The sequence below is a fragment of the Ambystoma mexicanum genome, chromosome 10 (genome assembly GCF_040938575.1).
Source record: "Ambystoma mexicanum isolate Mex_15411 chromosome 10, UKY_AmexF1_1, whole genome shotgun sequence".
Classification (NCBI taxonomy): Eukaryota; Metazoa; Chordata; class Amphibia; order Caudata; family Ambystomatidae; genus Ambystoma; species Ambystoma mexicanum.
In genome coordinates, this window is record NC_090932.1 from 1,304,993,566 (window position 1) to 1,305,016,726 (window position 23,161).

At 45.1% G+C, this 23,161-nt stretch overlaps 1 protein-coding gene across 2 annotated transcripts in view; it reads left to right on the forward strand.

The window, feature by feature from the left end:
* Positions 1-23,161, forward strand: part of POLE (DNA polymerase epsilon, catalytic subunit) — an 867,587-nt gene that overhangs the window by 468,259 nt on the left and 376,167 nt on the right. For both annotated transcript variants that reach the window (XM_069619327.1, XM_069619326.1), the window contains exon 33: positions 7,907-8,047. In XM_069619327.1, the coding sequence (XP_069475428.1) occupies positions 7,907-8,047 (141 nt within the window). The remainder of the gene's footprint in view (positions 1-7,906; positions 8,048-23,161) is intronic.

A 23,161-nucleotide genomic window follows, 5' to 3' on the forward strand; every position in this document is an offset into this window, starting at 1 on the left:
AACACCTGATCTGAAACCATTTTGACATACTCCTGTTTGCTTCGCGCATAATGCTAGTAATAATACTATAAGAAAATATGTCCAAGCTGCCTCCATCTGTATATACCAGTACCCCCACGCAAGAACATCTGTCTGTTGGCTTTGTCATTAAAAATGATATGCTACAATAAGAAAGCATGTCCAAACTGGCTGCAGCAATGAAGGCCCCTCAACACAAAACTTGCCATGTTTGCTTCGTCATAGATGCCTAGTAAAAAAAAGACCATTTCACTGTAAGAAATGGCTAAACTGGCTGCCTCAGAAAATGCCAGTCTAGCCAAGTAATATTACTTATGTTTACTTTATCATAGATGGCCAGTAAAAAATGCTGCACCCCCTCCGCCCAATCCCTATCACGCAGCCAAAAATCAGTGCGCCGGCCCAACAACTACATTCACACACGTTCGCATTACTTGCTAATTCACACACATCATTCATTCGCTCATTCACACCTACACCCATACATCATATTCATTACACATCATACTCATTACACATCATGCATACATAGACACATTAAACTCAATCCTGCCTTCTTCCCCGGTCTGAATGCTTCTCACTGCTGCGCCTCCTTGAAAACCCTTGGGAAGGGGGTCCCACAGCACAAACAGGAACCAGTAAGTAAAGAGTGCATCCTGGTTCTTGCAGATGGCTGTAGAAGCCAGAGTGCCCATGAAGTAGCGGCCCTCCCCTGACCCCTCAGGCCATCTGAATGTGTATGACTGTTCCCATGCAATCAAACATATCTCCCTGCTTCCTCGTTCCTAGAAGGCAGAGTGGTGTGGCGAGGACTACTGCTCCTACATAACGGGGGCAGATTGGCACCCCTTCATCCGCTATGTAGTAGCCTCCCCTGAGTTCTGAGAGGTATATTATTCTAGAAGGGACCAAGGAACACAAAACTCTGGAGAGGGATAAGGGTGATCTTGCTGAAGAAGGTTAAGAGGAAGATATTAAAGAGGAGAGAGCGACTTGCAGGGAAGATATCATTTGTGACAAAGGTGAGTCAAGATGAGAAGCAGGGAAACTATAGTAATTTGGGAGTGAGCTGGAAACTGAGACAGGAGTTACTGAAAGAAGCACAGAAGGGTTGAAAGCAGAGACCCTCAGAAGACTAGAACGCCTGCCTTCCCATTAGAGAAGATGGATGATCTGCAGGGCCATGTTGATCTAGAAAAGAGTGCACAGCCAGCTGGATGAATGAGACTGCTCCATTATGGAGGACAGCTCGGGAATAGACTGGTTGAGGGAAAAGCCCAGGGTGAACCACGATAGGAGCAGAAGAAGAAAAGGGAGAGTAGGGACATGCTTCTCCGCTCACTGCATAACCCCAGTAGGGCACAAGACATCCTCTCAGAAGCACCCCCTTGGGGCCCTACATGGCATGAAGTTATTGCCAATCTGACAGTCGAATGCTCTACTGAAAACCACCTAAGAGACTGCAAGCAAGAGCACCCCAAAACCTGCCTAGGAGCCATGGGACCACGGCAGGTGAATGTCTGCAAGCCCAGATAAGGATTGGAGGACGCAACAACCCACTGATCCGACCCTGGAAATACTAAAGGCATCCTCCTTCAGAAATTAATCTTTTGATTGGGATATTGACTTAAACTGGAACAGTTTTCACCCTTCTCGTGTATGAGATTCTTGGGTGTTCTGGAACTTTATAAGAACGACTATATCTTTTGGCGGAACTCCTTCAGAGTAAGAGGGGAGCACCATATGCTGTTGGGAGAATGACTCCTTACTTCACCTCACATCCTGTCACTTGGAGACCAAAGATCATGACCCTTTGCTTACTTCGTTATATTGCTATCTTTATTTATTTATTGTTGTTTTTAGTTCATAAGAACTTCTACAACAGTAAAACATTTACATCAATTATCGTAAATATACTTCAATTTTTTCAGTCATCTACGTACATAATTCATTTGCAAGGTCTCTGCATCAAGACAACTACTCATTTAACATCAAAGATAATATTAATCATTCTAAAAATAAATTACTTTCATTCTCACTGTTGTCAATCACAATAACAGTTTTCTACAGTTGAACTCGCTTACCATATTTACATCAGCTAGCTCCTTAGATGTCAGACCTAGTCCACATTTACACCCTTAAGAAGAGGTCCCATCATCTTCGCATCGGATGGTATTTCAGCAATTATTAAGCCATCATCAATTATTCATTGCAAATTAACAGGTAGTTTAAGCATTACTGCTGCCTCTTGCCAGATATTCTCACAACTTCAGTTGAAGTATTTAAACATACATTCTAAAAATGGACAGTAGCTACAGAATCAAAATGGTGGTAATAGAGATGGTATCTGCTTCGATATATCAATTCCATTTTTGGACACCCAGTAAGTATTTGTCTAACAGTCTCCAAATTCCGATGGATTCCACATATACAGCAAATGCGGTTCTAGGTCAAATATTCGAAAACAAAAGGATCGAATACCTTTTTTTCGACGCCAAAAGGATTAAAAAAAGGGTTGAATGTTGAATGTTTTTTTATTTATTTTTTTATGGGGGGTTCCCCCCAACCCTCTGTTTTCTCTTTTCAAAAAACTTTTTTTACATACAAAACTAAAAAAAATATATAAATAAAAAAGCATTCGACCCTTTGGATTCGAAAAAAAGGTCATTTGTTCCTTTTATTTCGATACTTTGACTGGACACCAGCACATGCATTGATCTCGTGCAAGTTTCCATTGCAATCCATGTGTGGCTCTTACAGGCAATAGATTGAGGCGCATGAGTAGGTGAAATCTACGCACTTTAGGATTACTGCATGAAATTAGATACATCTGGGGGCTAAGGTACTTGTGATCAATACCTTCCAAATGCTTATAGTTACGCAATGCACTCAGATATATAAAGTTCTCCTCCCAATCGCTCAAACATTCCTTAGTTTTAAAAGCTCATTTAATGGCTTTAAATCTTCCATACTTGGAGCGTTCCAAAACCCAGTTCAACTCAGCATAAGAGACAATACACGATGCATCAATGCTATTACGTCTTTCCCAAAGATTCTGAGCAATTGGCTAGTTGGATCGACCGGTGTCCAGTGAAATGTTCGAAAATAAAGGATTGAATGACCTTTTGATCGAAAACAAAAGGGCCGAAAAAAAGGCTTGAATTTTTATTTATATATATTTTTTAAAGAAAACGGGGCTGGGGGGTGAAACCCCCCCATTTAAAATAAATAAATAAATAAATAAATAAAAAAATAAATAAATAAATAAATTAAAAAAAAAGAATTCGATCCTTTTTTTCGGTCCTTTTACTGTTGAAAAAAAGGTATTCAAGCCTTTTGTTTTCGAAACTTTAACCTAGAACCTGGATGACTCTTTGCCTTCAATGGTGGTAAAGCTTGTTGGCATTGTTTTTAATAGTTTTTAATGACGTTAAGCCAAACTCTGCTCTTATGTATTCCATTGGGCACGTGGGAGGTAGACTCAGTATGGTCCGCCAGAAGAAGCCCTCTATTTTGTCAAACCAAGACACATTTCCAAGGGTAAGAGCCGGGAGGCCATAGGACACTACTGAAACAAACCACTGATTATACAGCAGCATTATTCCCTTTAATGTATAGCCAGCGTATTGAAAGACAAATGTATGCAGTATTGCACAGAATGTCACACAATTTATTTCTATTTACCCTATCGAATGCGCAGGTGAAGTCTACAAAGGTTACATATATAGAAGGGCTTGATCGCTGTTTGGCCCTATTCATGATGGCATCCAGAATTCTGATGTTATCCAGAGTGCTTGACCCAGTGTGAAACCCAGAATGGCACGGATGAAGTATCTAGTTAACATCCGTCCAAGCTTGTAGATGATTCAAAACAATGGCAGCAAAGATCTTACTGATCGTGCCAAGAAGTGAGTGTGCGATCATTTTCAGCTATTGTGCGGGAACCTGCCTTAAAATCCCGTATCAAAATTGATGATGTCCAAGACCCCCAGTATGTATTTTTCAATGCATACCTTGTTATACAAGTTCATCAAAATGAGGGACCAGGTAAGGGGATCAGATTTAACGACAACAGAAGCGAAGCCATTGGGTCCAGGAGCTGTGGAACTACTAGGTTTAGAAATTACATCAATGATCTCTCTTCTACTAAAACTCAATGGCTAAGGGTCTGTGGTTTGGATGATATCGTCCTTATTCTTTCTTGTCTTACATGTTTTTATTCAGGAAATCAACCCAGATAGATTCCCCTATACGACTGAGGGGTAGTGGAAAGCTATTACCTCCTAACTTTATTCAAAACCTTCCATATAGAGCGGCTGTCTCCTTTCTGCAATGTACCTATCAGCGTCTGCCATTGAAGATTAACTTTCCCTATTCGATAGAGTTTACCGTATCTCCTATATGCATTAATCTTGTGTTTTCTTTGAGTTGAGTATTTATCCCAAGTAATCAGGAGTTTAATACATTCCTGAGTTCTCGACGGTGGTCACGTCGGACCACAACAAGCTCCCTATCATATGCAGACACATGGGACTTTCCCGAAACCACAATGGGAGGGTGTTTGTTTACAAGCAACTTCATGTGTCCACTGTCTAATAACGGTCTAAATTTAATTGCAATTAAGTAAAATACTGTCAGATATTAGTTTGTAAAATCTTTTGTCCAGCTTTTTAATTTTGGATTCATTCCATGTTATTTTGGTACCTGAATTAGAGATTCCAATATTAGTGGGACCACGTTTAATGGGATTAATAATACACATCTTCAATTTGGCCACAACCTAAGAATGATCACTATATGAGGAGGTGACAACTTCTAGATCGCTAAAATAGTTCAGTGCATGCAAGTTCCCACATAGATGATCCAGGGTAGCAGCGTTAATATCAACACTCAAAGTGCACTTACCCAGTGTATCACTAATTGTTCTGCCATTAAGGGGCCCGATCTCCCAATCTTGCAAGTAGTTTGACCACACTCTTCCCTTAGCATTGCTCCTCCCTTTGATCATAACATTTGTTTGCAATATATTATCAAAGGCAACCTTCATGGTCGATACGCCACAATAGGCTTTAAGTTTGCCACCATTTATTACAATCTCAATACCCACAATCAGCCAATTGGTCAATACCATGTCTATAGTGTCCTGGATTTCAGAGGTGCATTCCTTAGTTGGTGGATCGTAAATATGAATTATGAGAATGTTGGGGGGGTATACGGTCCCTCTTTTGCTTTAACTTGCACAACCAACACATAATCATTATCTAATTAGCAGTGGATTTCTCTAGCATTGAAATCATGGCAGATTCCTATCAACAGGCCTCCAAAAGGTCGTCCTTTAATTCCCCTTTTGGCATGCCGTTGATAACTGCAATGCAAATCTATTTGCAAGTCATTCAAAAGCCATGTTTCCTGTAATAGAAACACTGGATATTTTACAAGATCGTCTAGAGAACCACCCGGACTCAAACAATGCATGTGCCCTCTCGTATTCCATGTAGCAATCTTGAATTCTCATGGATGCGATTGCACCAACTGTGTCAACAACTTTTTAAGCCACTTCCACCTCACCTGGTTTTTAGATTTATCTACCTCATTTGTTGTTAATGTGGTTATTGGTTTAGATTCGTTCATTCAACGCCACTGGAATTTCCACGTCTAACTCAAATCCCAGAAAGTTTAATGAATCTTCCTGGGACCTGATGAGGGTAGCAGTCGTTGGTAATACACAATGAATATGTGAAATTTCTCCAAACTGTTGTTTTAGTGGTTGAATAAAGTCAAAATCACAAGATTTTAGAATCTGCAGAGCAGGAATCCTAGCACACAGTTCAAGCAATAAAGGCCTATTTAGCTTTTTTTTTTTTGTACGAGTATCTATTCTCTCACTAGTAACAATTCTATTATCAAGCTTAGTTTTGCAAACTTTCGTGGATTCAACCACAATGCCAACATCAGATACAGTTATGGTTACTTTTCTCTTACAAGGTTCAATCAGTTTACTACAATCTCCAGTCATTCAATGAGATTTTGTCAATGGATGACTCAAGGGATACTTTTGCTTTTGCCTTAACCGCCTTATCGGAGGTCAGCCAACTAGTCAGTGTGCCAGTAACAGTCGATTGCTTCTTCTTTTTCCTGTTTTCACGCTTCCGAGCAGGCTCAGATCTCATCTTATTCATAGTCATGATATTGGCTGTGGAATTCAGTGGCTGGCTATCCCCGAGGATTTCTTGCTCATTGAATCTCTGTATCCGATGGAACTGCAGTGTCTACATTGTTTAGTGCGTAACCAATTTTGTTTACGCGATAGATATGCGAGAGGACATTCTGCCACATTATTTGAAGTCTCAGCAACTCGCTCTACTACAGCAGTGCTATTATGGGCATGTTCTTGAGTGGCTTCCACGTTGGTGCCTTTCAATTCCTCCTCATCAATGAATACACATGAATCAACTTTTTGTTGCAATATGATTTCGAGCAACTGTCCATTTTTTTTGTTTGGTAGTATGTTTGATCAGTCAACATAATTAAGATTTTAAGTGCACAATGTAAAGGACCAATGGATGGAAACAGAATACTTCAACATTGGAAGCCTCTTTCTGTTTAGTAGTACCAGGTTGACTGCTGTCAGATATGTTAATGACCTCATTCCGAGCATCCCGCTGTGAAGTCCGATAGCTAGGAAGGCTAGAGAAGGGAAGCAAAGAAGGTGTGCTGGACAGTCGTGGTGATGCTCTATAGGTAAGGGGCAATACATTCTGAGGGATATTGGCAGAAATATCATGCATACATTCTGCCATCGCAACCTCTGCATCAGCAGTTTATCGGTTCGTACTGCAGAGGTGGTAACATAATTCCAATTGCAAATTGCCATCGATCGCCGATCGCATCCTGGGGGGGGGGGGAGTTAAAATCGAGGTTTAGTTTCTACCACTCGTAACAGGCGGATGAACCATAGCAATAGTAGTCATTAATGCTGGTTACACTACTTTCTTTGCAGTTTCATTTTCAGTTCCTGGTTTAAAAATCAGTAATTTGGATGCATGGGTTAAAATGTTCTCTTTATCCTGATTATCTTGGTATACCTTAGATGGCTTACTTTTCGCCTCTCGACGGTAGCCGGTATTTTTACCATATGGTTTCCCTTTACAAAGATTGTAATGTTTGGGCTTAGATGTAGTTTTGCCAGGCATTATCAGAGTCAATGAAAGTGCTGCTTACCTCGACTCACTAAACTTGAATACCAAACACACTCTGCCCACACTCCGCTCATGCTGTGTGTGAGCAGCAGTGGGTAAATAGTGTGAGGGATCATGCAGGAACGTCCTCCAATGGAATCAGAAAGAGGACCGGCAGAGTCCAGCAGCACAATACAGCAACATGATGCAAAACACTGTAGATGTGCTCTCCTCGGCAGTAAATACATTACATATACTTGATACATTACATATAGTCAAATTAAATACATAGGATACACATTTTTTATATTATCTCCAGAATTGGACCTTTTGGTTTTTGTCTGGTTTAAGTCCAGGCTACTTTTAGCATCCTGCGATGCATGCTTACTCCTCGCCTCATACAGAAATGCCAGGAGGCTCAGAGCATCCTGGGCATTTGGGTTCTACTGTACCATGTGCACAGTTTGCATGGCTATGCATTTGAAGGTAAGAAGCACACAACGGCGCCTCTTTAATGGCCAATGCTGCCTAATGCTGTACCCAAGAGAAGATGCAATGTATGCTCCTTTGTCCCTTCCACAGTACATCCTTGCTTCTCTGTTTTCTGATAAACCGATTTAACTAGGGGTTTCAGCAAATCTTTTAACTCACTGCCTCTCTTACCCTATGTCTCCCATCCTTTCTATCTCTTTCCACGCTGCATCCCATAGGTGAACAGAATACTGCCACGATCAAACCTGGTCTACAACCTGTATGAATATGCTGTCCCTGAAGATATGTACCAGGAGCACATCAATGAAATCAATGCAGACCTGTCTGCCCCAGACATTGAGGGAGTGTATGAAACTCAGGTACAGCATGTGTAAAAACTTAGAATACTATTTTTAGGAAATCTATTTCATGTAATTATACAGGTGTAGAGTGACATGGTGCTTAATGTTCTTTGTCTTTTGTCTCAAAGTATGTAGTGATGCTTTTCCGTGCTGCAATGCTAGTTTTTCTTAAGCTTACTCGACATTCACAATGCATTGTTTTTTTTTTTTTGTAAAGTTCCTCATAGTACATAGACCTATTACTGGATCTTGTTGGGGGGAAACAAAGTCCATACAGCGAATTTGGAAAGTGTTGCAAGAGACAACCTGCTTATAACAGTGCAATCAATACATTAAACCACAGAATGTCCCCTTCCAAATGAAAAGCAGCAACGACACCCACAATGTAGTGTTTTTATTCACTTCTCGGTTTGATGATGAGCTCTCTATTAAACTGACTGACTTGGCGTTGGGGAATGATGCAATCCCTGGCAAGATGTATTCTCTTGCGCTAGGGGGAAATCTACTTGTCCATCGTTGGTGTTTCGTACACTTGATGCTTCCCCTGGTCACGCGATTTAATCCTTCTAAACGCACCCTTGTTTCCGAGGTAACCTTGAGGGCTTCCTGCCGCTTCCTCTGATGCACAGCAATCGGGCCTTTTCCATCAGCAAATGCAAGACATTCCTTCGTCCTGCATGTCGTTGCTGATTTGTCCTCCTGCACTTCTTAACAGTGCCAATGCCCACCTATCAAAGGCATAATTTTTCTGTAAGGAACCTTTAAAACTGTCTAGTTCGGCAGCATTCCAGGATCTGCAGGAGCTATTGGCCTAACAGAACCTCTGAGACCGTTCCTGCAGGCTTGAAAAAATCTGATATTTGAAATTGCTGATATATATATATTTGGCAGTGGCGAATACTAGGCTTTGGTGTCACATCAATAGGTTTGTGGCTGCGAGTGTGCAGTCTTTGGCAGTCACTCTACAGTTTCAGTGGGAGGTGGCTTGCTTGCCTCCACTCTACTAAACCCTCATCCTCCCTCGGAGCGGGCCGCGGAGTGTGGCTGCGAGTGTGGAGTCTTTGGCAGTCTGTGCATGGCTGCAATGGCGTCAATGTCAGAAACTGCGCCCATCCTGGATCCTGAGCACAAACTCTTGGAAGCAGAGGAGGGCCGCCTGCTCAGAAGCACGTGCCCGCGTTTTGCTGCAAAAACCCTTCAACACTGCGGCGCACAAACCCTGCACCCGCCGGGTCAGTCCCACAAACAACCCAAGATCCCAGTAGCTTCAACAGCATATGCCCGCCTAAGGCGGGCGGACACCAATGATCATTCTGCCTGCAAAAGTGCCAAAATCCCAAACAACTTGAGGCGAAAAAGTTCTGCTGAAATCGAGGAAGCTCGGCTCAACGTACCTGCCTCACCGCTGCCAGCGCCCGAGTCGGAGTCTCCTTGCCTTATGCCCGCGTTTCCGCAACCGCGGATTCCACCCTCACAGCTCCGGGTCCCGGAGGCCTCGAGAGGTGCGGGGGGGGGACTGAGGCCCGTGAGCGGGGTGGGGGGTAGCCCACGAATGAGGGGAGCGAGGCGCAGCTGTCGCGGGCCATTCCGGGGAGGAGCCAGGTCTCATCCTCACGCCCTCGGCCGAGGCTGTCTCGCGCATGGAGCAGAGCGAGGCGCAGCAGCCGCGGGTCATTCCAGGGGAGGAGCTTGGATTCATCTCTCAGCCCTCGGCAGCCACTGACTCACGCAGAGAGGGGCTTGAAATGATCATGGTTACGCCCTCCTTCAAGGAGGCCTCATACCGGCTGAATCCGCAGGCAACTCGGGATCAAGGGCCCTCCCTGGGCGAGAGGGGGGGCCCCAGTATCAAATAACTCAGCAAATCCAACAACTATTTCCGGCAATAAGCACAAGATCCAAATTGAGGCTCAAGTACATTCCAATTGGCTACTCTCAGCTCTCCCAATCTCAGAGGGATCTCCCCTCCGGCCATCAGTCGACTGCAGGGGCCCGGCCATACAAGCTAACGAAGTTCTCGTTCCCTGCCTGGTAAAGCCTCCAGACCCCTCGCCCGCCCCCCAGGCGGGAGTACCAAACAAAAGAAAACGCTGCCGGAAGGAGGTGGAGTCACCAGACACTAGAAAAGCCAGAGCTTCCAGAAAGAAAGGGCCCCCAAAAACAAAAAACAACAAAAAAAACTGTTTAAACAGTCTACATGCTTCCACAATCAAAATAAGTGGCCAAATAGCCAAGAAACCATGGAATCCAGAATCAATAAAGCCTTCGTTGCAAGTCTCGTAACTGACTTCTTCCACGCTTTCGCCCCAGATCCTCAATCTAGGCAAGAGGACCTTACTGATGAGGAAATCTTGGAGGTGATAAAAATCTGTCAACCTCCAGAAAAAGCAAGAAAATAAGTGTTACGCTCACCTGGCTCCCACAGGTGCGTCGGTCGGACCCGGACAGCTGCGGTCTCCACCCACGTGATGCGTAGTGCAGCGATGACTGACTGGATCTGCCCTCCGAATCTTGTCTGCTTTACCCGTAGAAATATTCTCCTGCAAGTGGAGAGATGGATTTAGCCACTTGTGGATTCAAGTGATGGCACCCCCACAGTCCTCCCCAACTAATCACCTCCGAAATGCCCTCACAGCAATCTCACCTTATATTCTTGAAAGATGAGCTCTCCATCCTGCATGGATTTGCAGGGGCGCGTCGATTCCAGTTACTTCACTGGTTTGAAGGCTCGGGAGAGTTCCGGAGAGTATTGACTCTGAGGTTCCTGGTGAGGACCAGTAAGTATTAAGTTCATAGAGTTCAATATGTCTGATGTTCACTCTTGTTCCCCCCCTTCCTTTCTTGTCTTGCAGCTGGCTCGTGAAAAGATGCTCTTGTGGCAGCTGGTGGCGCTCAGGTAAGAGTCTGTATTACCCGGCGCTGTCCGGTAAATGTTGCACGAGGAAAACGTGTTTTGTGTCTCTTTACAGATGCGGCACGTGAAAATATGGAGAGTCACAAAAGGATGCCTTCGGTGGTAAATCAGGTAAGTCTATGGTGTTAAGAATTATATTTGTTGGTTTCCTCGGCTCACCTTGTGGTTTTCTTTTGTTTCCTATGTGCCGAAGTTAGGCAAAGAAATGATGGCGGCAGTGCCGACCCGAAGGATGCTGTGAAGACTGTGAGTATGGCACGGCGCAGCGGCGCGTGCAGAAATGATGTTCTTTACAGGTCCGGCGACGAGATGCATCCAGAATCAGGTGTGGAATAGAGATAAGTTCGTTTTCTAACCTTATCCCTTTCTTTCCTCTTTGTTTTAGGAGCTCCGGATTCGAGGCGGGCGTGGCAGAAGACTGGATGCAGGCTGCAGGCACGGTGAGTGTTACGCTGCTGGATGCAGAATAACACGAAGCGTGTGTTGCTGGTCGGGTGTGGTTTAAATAGCCTCAAAAGTAGTCCCAGGTAAGAAGTCCCTAGAACCCCACCCGAGTAAAATAAATAGTCCCTGTAGAAAAATAGTCCCTTTCAGGCTTCATGTTGGATTGGAGTCATTTGTAGTATGGTCTGCCTGAGGTAAGTAATGACTATAAGCCTGTTGCCTTAGGCGCCAGGACTGATTCCTACTATGAGCCTGGCGCCTAAGGTGCCAGGATTGAACCCAGATAGCCCCTAGCCGGGGCTGCTGAGGTTTTACTAAATGTCTAGATGCCTGCTCCTGGGGCTGATGGACTTGGTCCGATGCCTGGGGGTAGGCATCATGACAATAGGCTTGGCATCAGATCAACGTCTTCTGTCCCAAGACACCTTTAAAGAGCAACAAGCCTTGGCTTCTCCAACACGGCCTCCGCGGGTGAAAACGCCAAAGCAAATTGATCCGGCCCCTCAATCTGGTCCGGCTACTCCGATTGCCCCAGAAAAGGGCCCAGACACTCCAGCAATCCCCTATCCCAACCGTGAGCTGGCAAAAGCGGCTTCTCTGGGAATTCCTGCATCTGTCAAACCAAAAGCTATGCAAATTCATATTGAAGGTCCCCCGCACTCAACCTTGCCGATAAAGTGCTCCCTACAACTCTGGCCGGGGCACAGAACCCCCAGGTACCAGCCCTTCGACTCCAAAGGGTAGCTGCGTCTCCCTATGGCCAGAAGCCGGAAATCCCAATTCAAGAACCAGGCCCCCACCCAACCAACAATGGACAACAATGGACAGCCAGCCGGTCCCCAGCAGGAAGGTGCGCCACTCGACTACCATCTTAAACCACTGCCCCCGGTGCGGGTTAGCCGTGGCCCAATAGACCTACCATCTACGCCTGTTGTGAGACGGCTTCTAAACGAGAGCCACCGATCATCTCCTGCTCCTAAACAGCGCCCTCTACCACCGGGCTCTCCAATGGACTCTCAGCACAAAACAAGATGGACCTTCTATCAGTAATGTTAGCAGTCACAATTGCCTTGAACCTATTCACCAAACTATACGAAGGTATCAACGAAAACTTGAAAGACCACACCTCGATCGAAGCATCAATGTTTTCAAAATTAACTTTCTTTGAAGGCTATATCACAGCCCTAGACGAAAAATTTAAAGCCTTAAAGTTGGACGTGGAACAAGGGCGCAAAGAATCCGCGCCCACCTTTTCAACAACCTCGACGGTGGTCGCAATAGGAGCTTCAAACCCGTCAGTGCAATCTCAACCCTCTTCTCCCAGCGACGCCGTTCAACAATCAGTGGGTCCTGGTACTTGGAAATCAGTAAACCATGAGGTCATTGATATCACGGATGACCTCCCGAAAGCTTCTTTAATACCGAAATCAATTGTGAGGGTAGAAGACAGTTCATACCCCCTGTTCACAGCAGCGAGACCTGAAAAGCCCGAACAAGGAGGTGTAACAAATTCAAAAAGCCTCCAGCCATATGCTCAGCCAAAAGAAAAGTGAAAGCTGGAAATCCAGTCCAAAGTCCGGTCTCCTCCCCAGCTAAGCAAAAGGAAAGCAATGCTTCTCCTCGAACAACAGAAGACTTCCTGGCAGAAGAGGACTTGATGAATATCTCCCAACATCTCGAAGACACCCAAGATTTATTGCCGGCCAAGGGTGGGAAAAAGCGCAAGGTACCCAATTCACCGGTCCCTCCGGTTGACTCCGGCAATCGGGCTGAGCCAGTAACCAACGAAAACTCGTCCGAAGAGGATTTAAGGCACAAATTCACCACTCTGGAAGAGCGCAGGAAAAATCTTCATCGCCGGCGAACCAGTATCTCTCGCAGCCTCCCAGTTCTCGAGTGGTGTCGTTTGCACCTTCAAGAACCTGCGATTTCGCCACCCCGCAAAAGGTCGTCGCCCAGCGCCCAGTTTGTCCAACAGTCTGAGAGGCGAAAGCCGGATCGCTCCTCAAAGAATCGAGGGGGTCCATCCTCAGAGGCAAAGTCAACTGACAAAAGGGGGTCGCACCCGTCGCTCCACTTCACTTCGAGAACAGAGGAATATCGTAAAGAAAAACATCCTCCAAGTGAATCCCCCATCAAGCTGGAACAACACACAGACAATGAAGATGACATAATTTTGAATAGAAGAGGCATCCTCACCCTATTCAGCTTGATCCCAGCTTTACGTGGAATAAAATCCTCAGACTTGGATGGTGGACCCATACCACTGAAACGACAGAGCCAAAGCCTATATTTATGCAGCCTCAAAGAGCACCAAAATGGAAATCGCTCGAGCAAACGAAGACCTGGCTGATATAGGATACATCGTGCAAAATCAAAGCCATAAATCCTACCGTCAGGAGACGGGCTACTCGGAGAAGAAATCGGGCCGTAAGGACAAAATTCCAGAAAAAGAGAAGGGGGGTCGAACATAGAAGAAACACTGAAATCCCCCGAACAGTGGACAAATCAAACTCTAAGCTTCAAGCGACCCCCAGCGCCAGACTCCAGGAAAAACCTAGGTGGCTCAAGCTGCCAAAAACCTTTGAATGTAAGACAGCAAAGTCTCCGAGGACTAATCTCAAATTGCCCAACTCGGGCTCGACTGTGCACACTGTGCAGAGAATCAGGGAAACCCCTCGAGCAATCGGAGAGCGCCTGCCCGAACCTAAAACCAAGAGACAAAGTACAGGATGTGTGGGCTTGGCTTCCCAAGGCACTGTCACAAACGAAAAAATAGCAACCTGCAGGTCGGCTTGCTGGGTCCTCGGACCGTCTGAAGGTCGACCACTTCCCATCATCTCTACACCTCTGTTCATGGAATACTCAAGGTCATCTCCACCTTATGATGGGCGATGCAAGCTTAGCTTCATTCGATATTATCTGCCTTCAAGAGACCTGGTTGTGACAAACTCCGGCCATGGATGGCTACGACATCATCCTGGCCCCAGCCAACAAAGGGCTACTGGGCCGTCCGACATCGGGCCTTCTCATGAACTGCCGGCAGGGAATGTGTTTGAAATTTAAGACCACATTACAAACAAACCTCTCAATCCTGGCTGTATTACTCGACTGGGTCGAAAAACCCTATTTCAGACCATCGCAAATAGCGATAATCAACACCTACTGGAACCCAGCAGCGATAAACCAACAGACCTACTTATCCATGATGGAAAACCTGGTGGATGAAATTCAAGCTTCGCACCAGGTCCTATCAAATTATAATTTGTGGGGACTTGAACGCCCAATGCCTCGACGAACATGCAAAGCCGGATACAACCTCAAATACAACAGCAGCCGTGAAAAGAGGGTGTCTTTGGTCCTCCCTAATGTCCTCAAGAAAATTGGAGAATTTGAACTCAGTCTTCCCAAACGATCATCGACTTTCGACTTGGGAACAAGGATCGCTCCATGCCACCATCGACTACATCTACGTATCCCGACCCCTTCTGGGAAAGGTAAAAGATTTTGAAGTCCGCAAGACACCAGCCAGCGATCACAACCAGCTCACGATGTCCCTGGTTAACCACTTCGAAGAGCCTGCACCGTATGTCATGGAGGTGGAATCAAACTCTCGTGGAAACCGTTTAAACTTGACAACACAAGCTGTTACAGCCCTGCTGGCAAAATACACTGGCGATGGGAGTGCCGAGGGAAACAAATCCTTGGACTATGTACCTCTACTGGTCCAACACGTGGTGAAATCAAAACAGTCAGCCTCCACATTCATTCCATCTAGACACACCTTTGACGCCACATTGGTGGCAAAAAGACGTGAACTCTGCAGACTGAAGAGACAGTTGGGAAACCGGCCGCAAAACAAAGAACTAAAGTCGGCAATATCAACCTACAAAAATTGGGTGAAAGATCGACACCAACTTTACCAACAGGACGCGGAAACCATGCTAAAAGCCATATGCGGAAACAAAGTTAAAGAGTTTTGGTCCTTTTTAAAATCTTTGGTGCCCTCACACAATAATTCGACTATCAACGCTATGGCTGAGCAAAAATGGATAACCCATTTTGCCTCTTGTCTTCCAAGCCCCCGATCCAAACGTCGAATCCGGAATGACTTCTCTGGATGCAGGATGGCTAAAACTGGACAACCAACTAGAAATCAGAGATCACATCAAAAAACTGAAGACTTCTAGAGCAGCGGGCCCGGATGGAATTTCCAACATGGATCTGAAAGCAAACCAAGTAGAATGGGCTGCGCTGATCACGTCTATCTTTAAGAAATGTTCGGATCAGAAATCTTTGCCGCCCTCATGGACAAAATCCATCGTTGTCCCTATCTACAAAAAGGGGTGTTAGGGAGAATTCTCTCTTTAGGCTGAATTTCCTAACCTAGTGAGTCCCCCAGCAGCTTTTCTGGAGTTTGTTTTTTTCTCCTGCCAAGAGTGAAACTTTTTTTCTCCCACTCTTGGACATGATTTATGGTGTTCCTTTGACTGTTAATGTGTTTTATGGGCTATGGGGTCCTTTACTCCATAGGGTCTTATGTGTTTTTACTATGTGTGTTACACAGCACCCTCCGTGCAGTGACACAGGGGTGTCATAGTGACACCCCACCACAGACTCCATACCCTGGGACTGACTACTGTCTCCCAGGGCATGTAAAGTCACCATAGGCTTTCCTAGTCCCAAATTATTAACAGAAACCAGTACAAACCACCATATTGTGGACGTACTGGTCGGGGCAATTCGATTGCCCTGGGGTCTGTTAGTCGAGGGGGCACGTCTCCGTCCCCCCTGATCAAGTTTTGGCTGGTGGCAGTGGATACTACTTTTTATATTCGACCGCGAATAAATCCCTATGGGATTTTCCCATTGTTCGAGGCTACCAACTTTCATTATTTAATTCACATAGCCTCGAACATACTGCCGGTTTATTCAATATTAATTCGCCGGTTGGTATTTTTGCCGGACTTGATTCTAAAATGGCGTTTGTTCTCTTCTGTGACTCCAACCCATGTCGAGCCCTTTGTTCCACTTTTTGGCGGGCTTCTCCACAGAAGCCTCCAAAAGTGGTGCCACTCTGTCTGGGTACCACAGGGGGTGTGGGAGGGGGTTTAGGCACCCTGGACTGAGTTACCTTGGTAACTCAAGTCACACTCTTGTGTGATTGGCCCAAGTGGTGAGCCGGCCCACCACTTAGCATGTTTGATTGACAGCTAGGCTGCGTGAATGGGGGTGTGCTGCATAAAAGCAGGGCTTTGGGAACTGGAACTTCAGAAGTCGCCACAGGACCTGAGAATCCGACAAGGGAGAAGCTGAGCCGACCTACCACGACGACACCACCGGTGGAGCCCTGCGGAACCGACTCACCACTTCCCGACGACCGAGAAGATCTCCCGGCTGGAGAGGCTTCTTCCCCTGACTGGTGGGCACAACCAGTTTACCTTCTTCTCTTCGCACCCCAGACCGGCTTGTGGTCGAATTGCCCGTGCCAAGCACCCCGGCAACCGGATAGCCACTTATCAATGAAACGATTCCAATCCTGGGCAGAGTCGGCCCCGTGCAACGGTAAGTTTCAAACGGGCTTAAAAAAAAACATGGGCACAGCAGCAAACATTTTAACCATCAGCACCCTGAAAAGCAAGGTTTGGGAGGGAAAATCTTGGATTTCCGTTGCTTTCATCGACCTCTCCCAGGCTTTCGACCTAGTTGATGGGTCTCGCCTGTGGCAAAAACTAGAGGGGTGGTGTTGGTGTTGCCCCCAGGAGATTCTGCAACCAATCAAAGCCCTACACTCGGACACCACCCTTAGGGTCCGTTTGTCACAAAGAGGCACTCTATCAGACGAAATCCAGACTGGGTGGGGGGTAAAACAAGGATGCCCACTAGCTCCAGCACTGTTCCTTGCATACATCGGCGACTATGGGGCCACAGAATATCTGGTGCGCACCTTCCCACCGTCAGTCGCGTCCGTCAAAATAAGCCATCTGTTATATGCAGACGATCTAATCTTACTGGATCAGACTCAGATCGGCCTCCAGAGACAGTTATCCAATCTACTTACTTAAGAACACAGCTTAAAAATAAAAAAAGAGAAAACCAAAATCATGATATTAGAAGCCGGCCGGAAGAAGAAAAGCATAGACAAATTTAAATGGTGCCTTGAGAAAAACGTGATTGAGAGGGTCACAGATTACAAATACTTGGGCGTTTCGATAGAGTTCGAAACACGAGTCTTCCATGCAGAATGCCCTCCAAATCAAAATCAAGAAGCTGGCCTCCCAATGAAAGGCAATCGACTCAAAATTTGGAAAATTCTCATGCATCCCTGTGATAGAATTGTACAGGAAAAAAGTTGTCCCCTCTATCACCTACGGAGCTGAGGCCATGCCAACGATTCCAGCCAGAACTTGGCAGAAAGTAGAAAGCACATTTGGAAGGCGGTTCTTTCTCTCACAAAATCTACATCCATTGCTGCAATCCGTCGTGAGCTGAGCCTAGTGTCATTAATGGCAACTGTAAACATCAATGCCCTCAGGCTATTCAGAAAATGTATCATGGACGACAGCGATCAAATCTACGGATTGCTAAACAAAGAACTTCAATCTGGCAAGGTGAAAATGTTAACATCTTGGAAAGAAAAAAACGGGGCCTTACTTAAGTCAGTTACGTGCTCGGAAGCTGACCTCAGCACAAACCCGTCTAGAAGAAACTGAAAGACTTAGACTGGATTCAAACACGAGTCAGCAACCAATAACAAACTTCTTATTCACCTGTCCCCATCGTTCTGTTAACTCAACGAGCCGATGAAGTACCTCCAAAAATTCCCGAGCAGGGGGGCGCGAAATTCTCTTCTAAGGATCAGGCCGAATTTGCTTGAGACCAATAAAATCTGCAACCTTGGAGGCCTATCAGACTCCAGTACGTGCCGCTTGTGCAAATCCAAGACCGAAACAATCAGACATCTACTGTTGTCATGCTCGAAAACTTCATACTTGAGATCGGCCTATCTAAACCATCTAATCGTGGACGATCGTGGGTGGAACGAAGAAACATGGTGCCCAAAACTGATCGGAGGAGACCGAATTACCTGGCTTCTAGCAACCACAAAAATACTAGAACACACCATGATTAGGCTAACAGGCTGAGGGTCCCACCCTGTGTAGCTACTGTGATTTTCAACTTTCAACTTCTTTTGTAAAGTTCTATTTTGAACATATACAAATAAAAAAATAAAAAAAATAGGTTTTTATTTCTCTTAAACGTAGACCTCAAATACTCCTGTGTGACTAGATTCATGTAATGTTTTTGTTGTGTCCATGAAATGTTGCACATTTCCCTCAGAAAATAATACATTTTGTATCAGATTGAGGGGATGCTTTATTGGCTTCCTCCTCCGGTCTGGACTCCCTCTGGACTTGCTGTCAAAGGACCAGTATTCCGGATTTGTCTAGGACGTAGCAGGATTATGCCGCAGTTCAGAAAATAGTAAAACATTTCAGTTAAAGGTTACTGGCCTCTAACAAAGCTGTTCTTGTATGCTTTTTGTGTATAGATGAAAATACTTAATTTCCTTTTTATTGTGGTTTTAAGAATGTGATTCTCAATATCTGCTCCTGTTACTGTGCACATAATGGTCTTGTATATCTGATCTAAGCGAGAATGTAATTTAATTGACACTGGTCTCCATTCCCAGCTAAATATATATCTATTCATATATAGCAAAAGGCACTTTTGGTTTGCCATGTTGGATGTTCCGTCATGTACCACTCCTCCAAAGTTACCATTAATAGCTTGGTGCCATGTTTGACCGCATTTGCTTCAGAGAGAAACAAAGCGCAGAGAGAGAATAAGGAGAGGGAGGCATGGGAGAGAAGGAGCAGTCCACAGAATGTTTTGGGGAATTAGGTTACAGATTTGATTTACCCATCGGGGGTGTGTGTGTGTGTGTGTGTGTGTGTGTTAAGTTGGAGTATTCAGGGATCTCACGTTACAAAGATAGAATGTAGGTAAGGCAGACCAAAGAAGGGAGTGAAGAGGAAGGGCAAGAGCAGCCGACAAAAGCTAGAGATGCATTCTAGGGATCGTAGGTTAGAAAAGGTGTGATCTAATGAAGTGCCAAAGAAACACTGTTTGACAACAAGGGAACTGAGGGACCCACATAGAATTGCATCAAAGTGTGTATGCACTATAAAGAAAATACAGTGTAAATTGCCAAGTATTTTTTCTGGAAAACATATTTATTGTTTAATTCGCATTTAATGGCATACAGTTAGATTTGTTTTGTTTGAAATCTATTTCCAATGCTTCCATTTTATTTTCCTCAATATTCAAAATCTTTGAAAAAGTTTAAGTTCAGTCTTTCTTTGGAAATGCTGGAATTTGTAGGAACAAATAAAACATCTTTTTCAAAACATTTGTCATTTGATAAGTGTTATAAGTGTTATTTACAGGGAGCATTCGCTTTTGATTTGGTAGTTGATTTGGTTGTTGGTCTTTGACTCTTGTCTTTATGCTTGTCATTCTCCCTCATCTGGTCATTTTCTTGTCTAAAAAATGACTTTGTCCTGGACTCTGTGAATTGTCTTTACTGTTATTTAATGGCTTCTTTCCTTCCCTTGCTAGCTTTTTCACCTGCGATTGAAACAAAGGATGTTGGCACTGATTCTTTCCTCTTCTTTCGTAAAGGTTTTAACTCCTTAGTTAATGTTAAATCTTCAAACCCTATTTGTTTGGAAACATTTTCTTTTTTCTGCTTTCCACCAACATTTAGCTGTTTTTGTACCTGTCCCTATCTTACGTTTGGGGGCAAGTAAGTCTTTTTACTACACTTGTCTTGCTAAGATCATCTATTTTGGGAGCACTGATCAGTCTCTATGGCTATCCGTACAGGAGAACTCTGTTCTACATTGTGAAATTCAGTTTGTTTTACCCTGCACTCTTCACCATACAATGAGGTGCAATGGAGATTGTTGTTGAAGCCAAGACCCCTACGAAGAGGAGCATCTCGCTGAAGACCGAAATGTCATTGACGCCAACCAGCATGGTCTTCAACCATCGTGGGGAAGCCCTGCTCCTTTGCTGATCTACAGAAGGTCTTCAGAGCTTTGACCCCTAGTGGAACAAACAGTCTCAACCCCTGCTTGAGGATTGTGGCCTTGCAAGCCTTCAAGGGTGCCCCATAAATCATCCTGTGGGCAGACCAGCTTCCTCATGGACTTCATCTGTCACCGTCCTGAGTTCAGGCTTGCGACTCGGAAGACCCTCAACTTGTGAAACAAGATGCCTCCCCCTGTACAGTTGCAGCTCTCCTGCATGAAGAGGGGTCTTGCAGGACCAGCTTTTTTGTTTCTTCCATCAGGGTAGACTTCTGCCATTTTTTTTCCAAGTGGTCATTTCTGATCTTCGCTTGCATTGTGTCCTGGGTTCCTCTGAGGTAGTCAACATTGTGGTGGTCCTTTCTTCATCGTGCCAGGGTAATCCCGCTATCCAGTCCCAGAAACCATTCCATCAGGGTGTGGAAACACTGACTAGCTGGACCAAAATTCAGATGCAGAAAGTGACTTCTGCACTCACAATCCCTAAACCTCCTTTCAACGGAACCAAGGCAGAGCATGGGGAGGCCAGCGATTTCAGAAAATGCCAGAGTGGTCCCTAAATGAAGTATGGCCGTGAGTAAACACATCTGTTCCTAATCGTTGCGTCAACGGGCGTGAAGTACCCACCCTATCTCGCCCTACCTCCCCCTTTCCTTACCGTGAACAGATTTCTGGTTACGGATCCTCCCCTGGGCTTCTCCTAAAGTGATTGATCTTTCAACTTTGTGACTCTTCAAATTGCCACTTGTCCTGTTCAACACTTTGTCAGACAACTTTAAAGATGCCTAGCCTTCTGAAAAGAACTGGCACTAGGCCCCATCTTTTCTAGCTAGGAAAGCACTGAAGTATAGTGCCATACGTTTCTAATTCCTTTCATCCTTGTAAATTATTTCTCTAATTTGGTTGTTGCTTACCTTGTTTTTTATTCAAATTTGCCTTGCTGCACTGCAGTTGTTGTTTGCGTTAACTGTGATCAATAGTAAAATGCAAGTGCACTGTAGCCCGAACACACCCAAAAGGCGAATGTGTAATAATGTATGTTTAGTGTGATACATGCCTGTGACTTTGACTTGCTAAGAGTGGGTCCAAGGCCTAAACTTTTTTCATATTCATTCTGCCTTACTTGTATTAAGAGCGCTCTGTGTGCTTAACTGAACCCTTCACCAAGTTCACATTCTTCAGCCCATGCCTTGCTGCTCATTCACACCACCCAGATAGTTTTTCTGGTCATTGGTGTCTTTCCTGTTCAGCAGAACAGGGTGGAGTAGCCCTCAATCCGTCCACAGGGCTGATTCTGGAAATACATTTCAACACTGTTGCACTTGATTACAAGTTTGAAATGGTGTGTATCATTATAGAATTTGATTACTTTTACTTTCTTTCTTCCCAATGGTTTGATTATTCCATACAGCGCGTTAGTACTCAAGCACAATCCTGCTTTGTTACTTTCTGTTCTAGGTTTGTGTCTCTCTTGAACTTCAGTTTTGAATTTTCCTAATTCCTGAATGGTTCAAAAAATAGAAACCCTGGCCCCTTGCTCCCGAAGTCCTTATGCGTAGTGGAGTATATGTTTAGTACATTCTTTTAAATTGTGCCTTTAGTGTGTTGTATACGGCGATAATGCCACCTATTTCTTCTTGTGATGTTGATACCTAAAATCATTTAACTGGGATGACTTGTGAAAAGAGCCAGATTTGTACATGTTTGCGAAATGTCTATTGGCTCTACACATGATGTATGATATGTCATTTATAACATGATTATACACAAGTGTTTCTAGGCGTGACAAGGAAGGGAGGGCAGAGAGAGGACAAAACAACAGTCTTACTAGGCCTTGTGTAAGTCAGATCGCGCAAGTGTGCGGGGGAGTGAGAGGGATAATTCCTTGGGTGTGGGGGAGGGAGTGCAGGTAGCTCAAAGTGCTGCCAGCAAGTCGCTAATAAGTGTTGAGTCAGGGGGTTACAGATACAGACCCTTAATTGCTTGGGAGGCCCAGAGGCAGTGCAGGACAACTGGACCTGTAGGAGTCTGGACCCGAAGGTCAGAGTGTGGCCAGGTGACCAGTGTGCACAGCAGTCTGAGACCTCTGCAAGGAAGAGGGCGAGAAAAAGCGGAAGCGAAAAGGAAGGGGTTGAGTTGCTTCTGGAAACAGAGGTGGTCCTGCTCAAGTTTGAGAGAGGCACGGAGGCTCTTCCAGAGGGAGGCCCCAGCAGAGGAAAGATATACCCCCCACTCTCTGCCTGGAGAAGTGTCTGACCATCAGAGTTGGTGGATGAACGGAGGGCTCGAGAAGGAAGATGCTTGGGAAGAGAAAGTTGGAGATAGTGCGGTCCCTGGCCCCAGAAAGCCTTGTGGACGATGCAAATGGTCTTCAACTTGATCCTTGCAGCCACAGGGAGCCATTGGAGAGATTTCAGAGCTGGAGAGATACTATCCCTGGGCGTGAGGCCAAGCACGTCTTGCAGTCCAGTTCTGGACAAGTTGTTAAGGGCAAAGAGTAGAGGCAGGCAGATTTAGAAAAAGGCTGTTGCAGTAGTCTAGCCTAGAGAGGACCAGGACTCTGGAGAGAGCTTCTGTGGGAAAGTGAGAAAAGAAAGAATACCTCGTAGGTGGTGCAGCCGATAGTGTGACTTCTTGGAGACATCCGAAATGTGAGGAAGGAAGGAGAGGGTGGAGTCG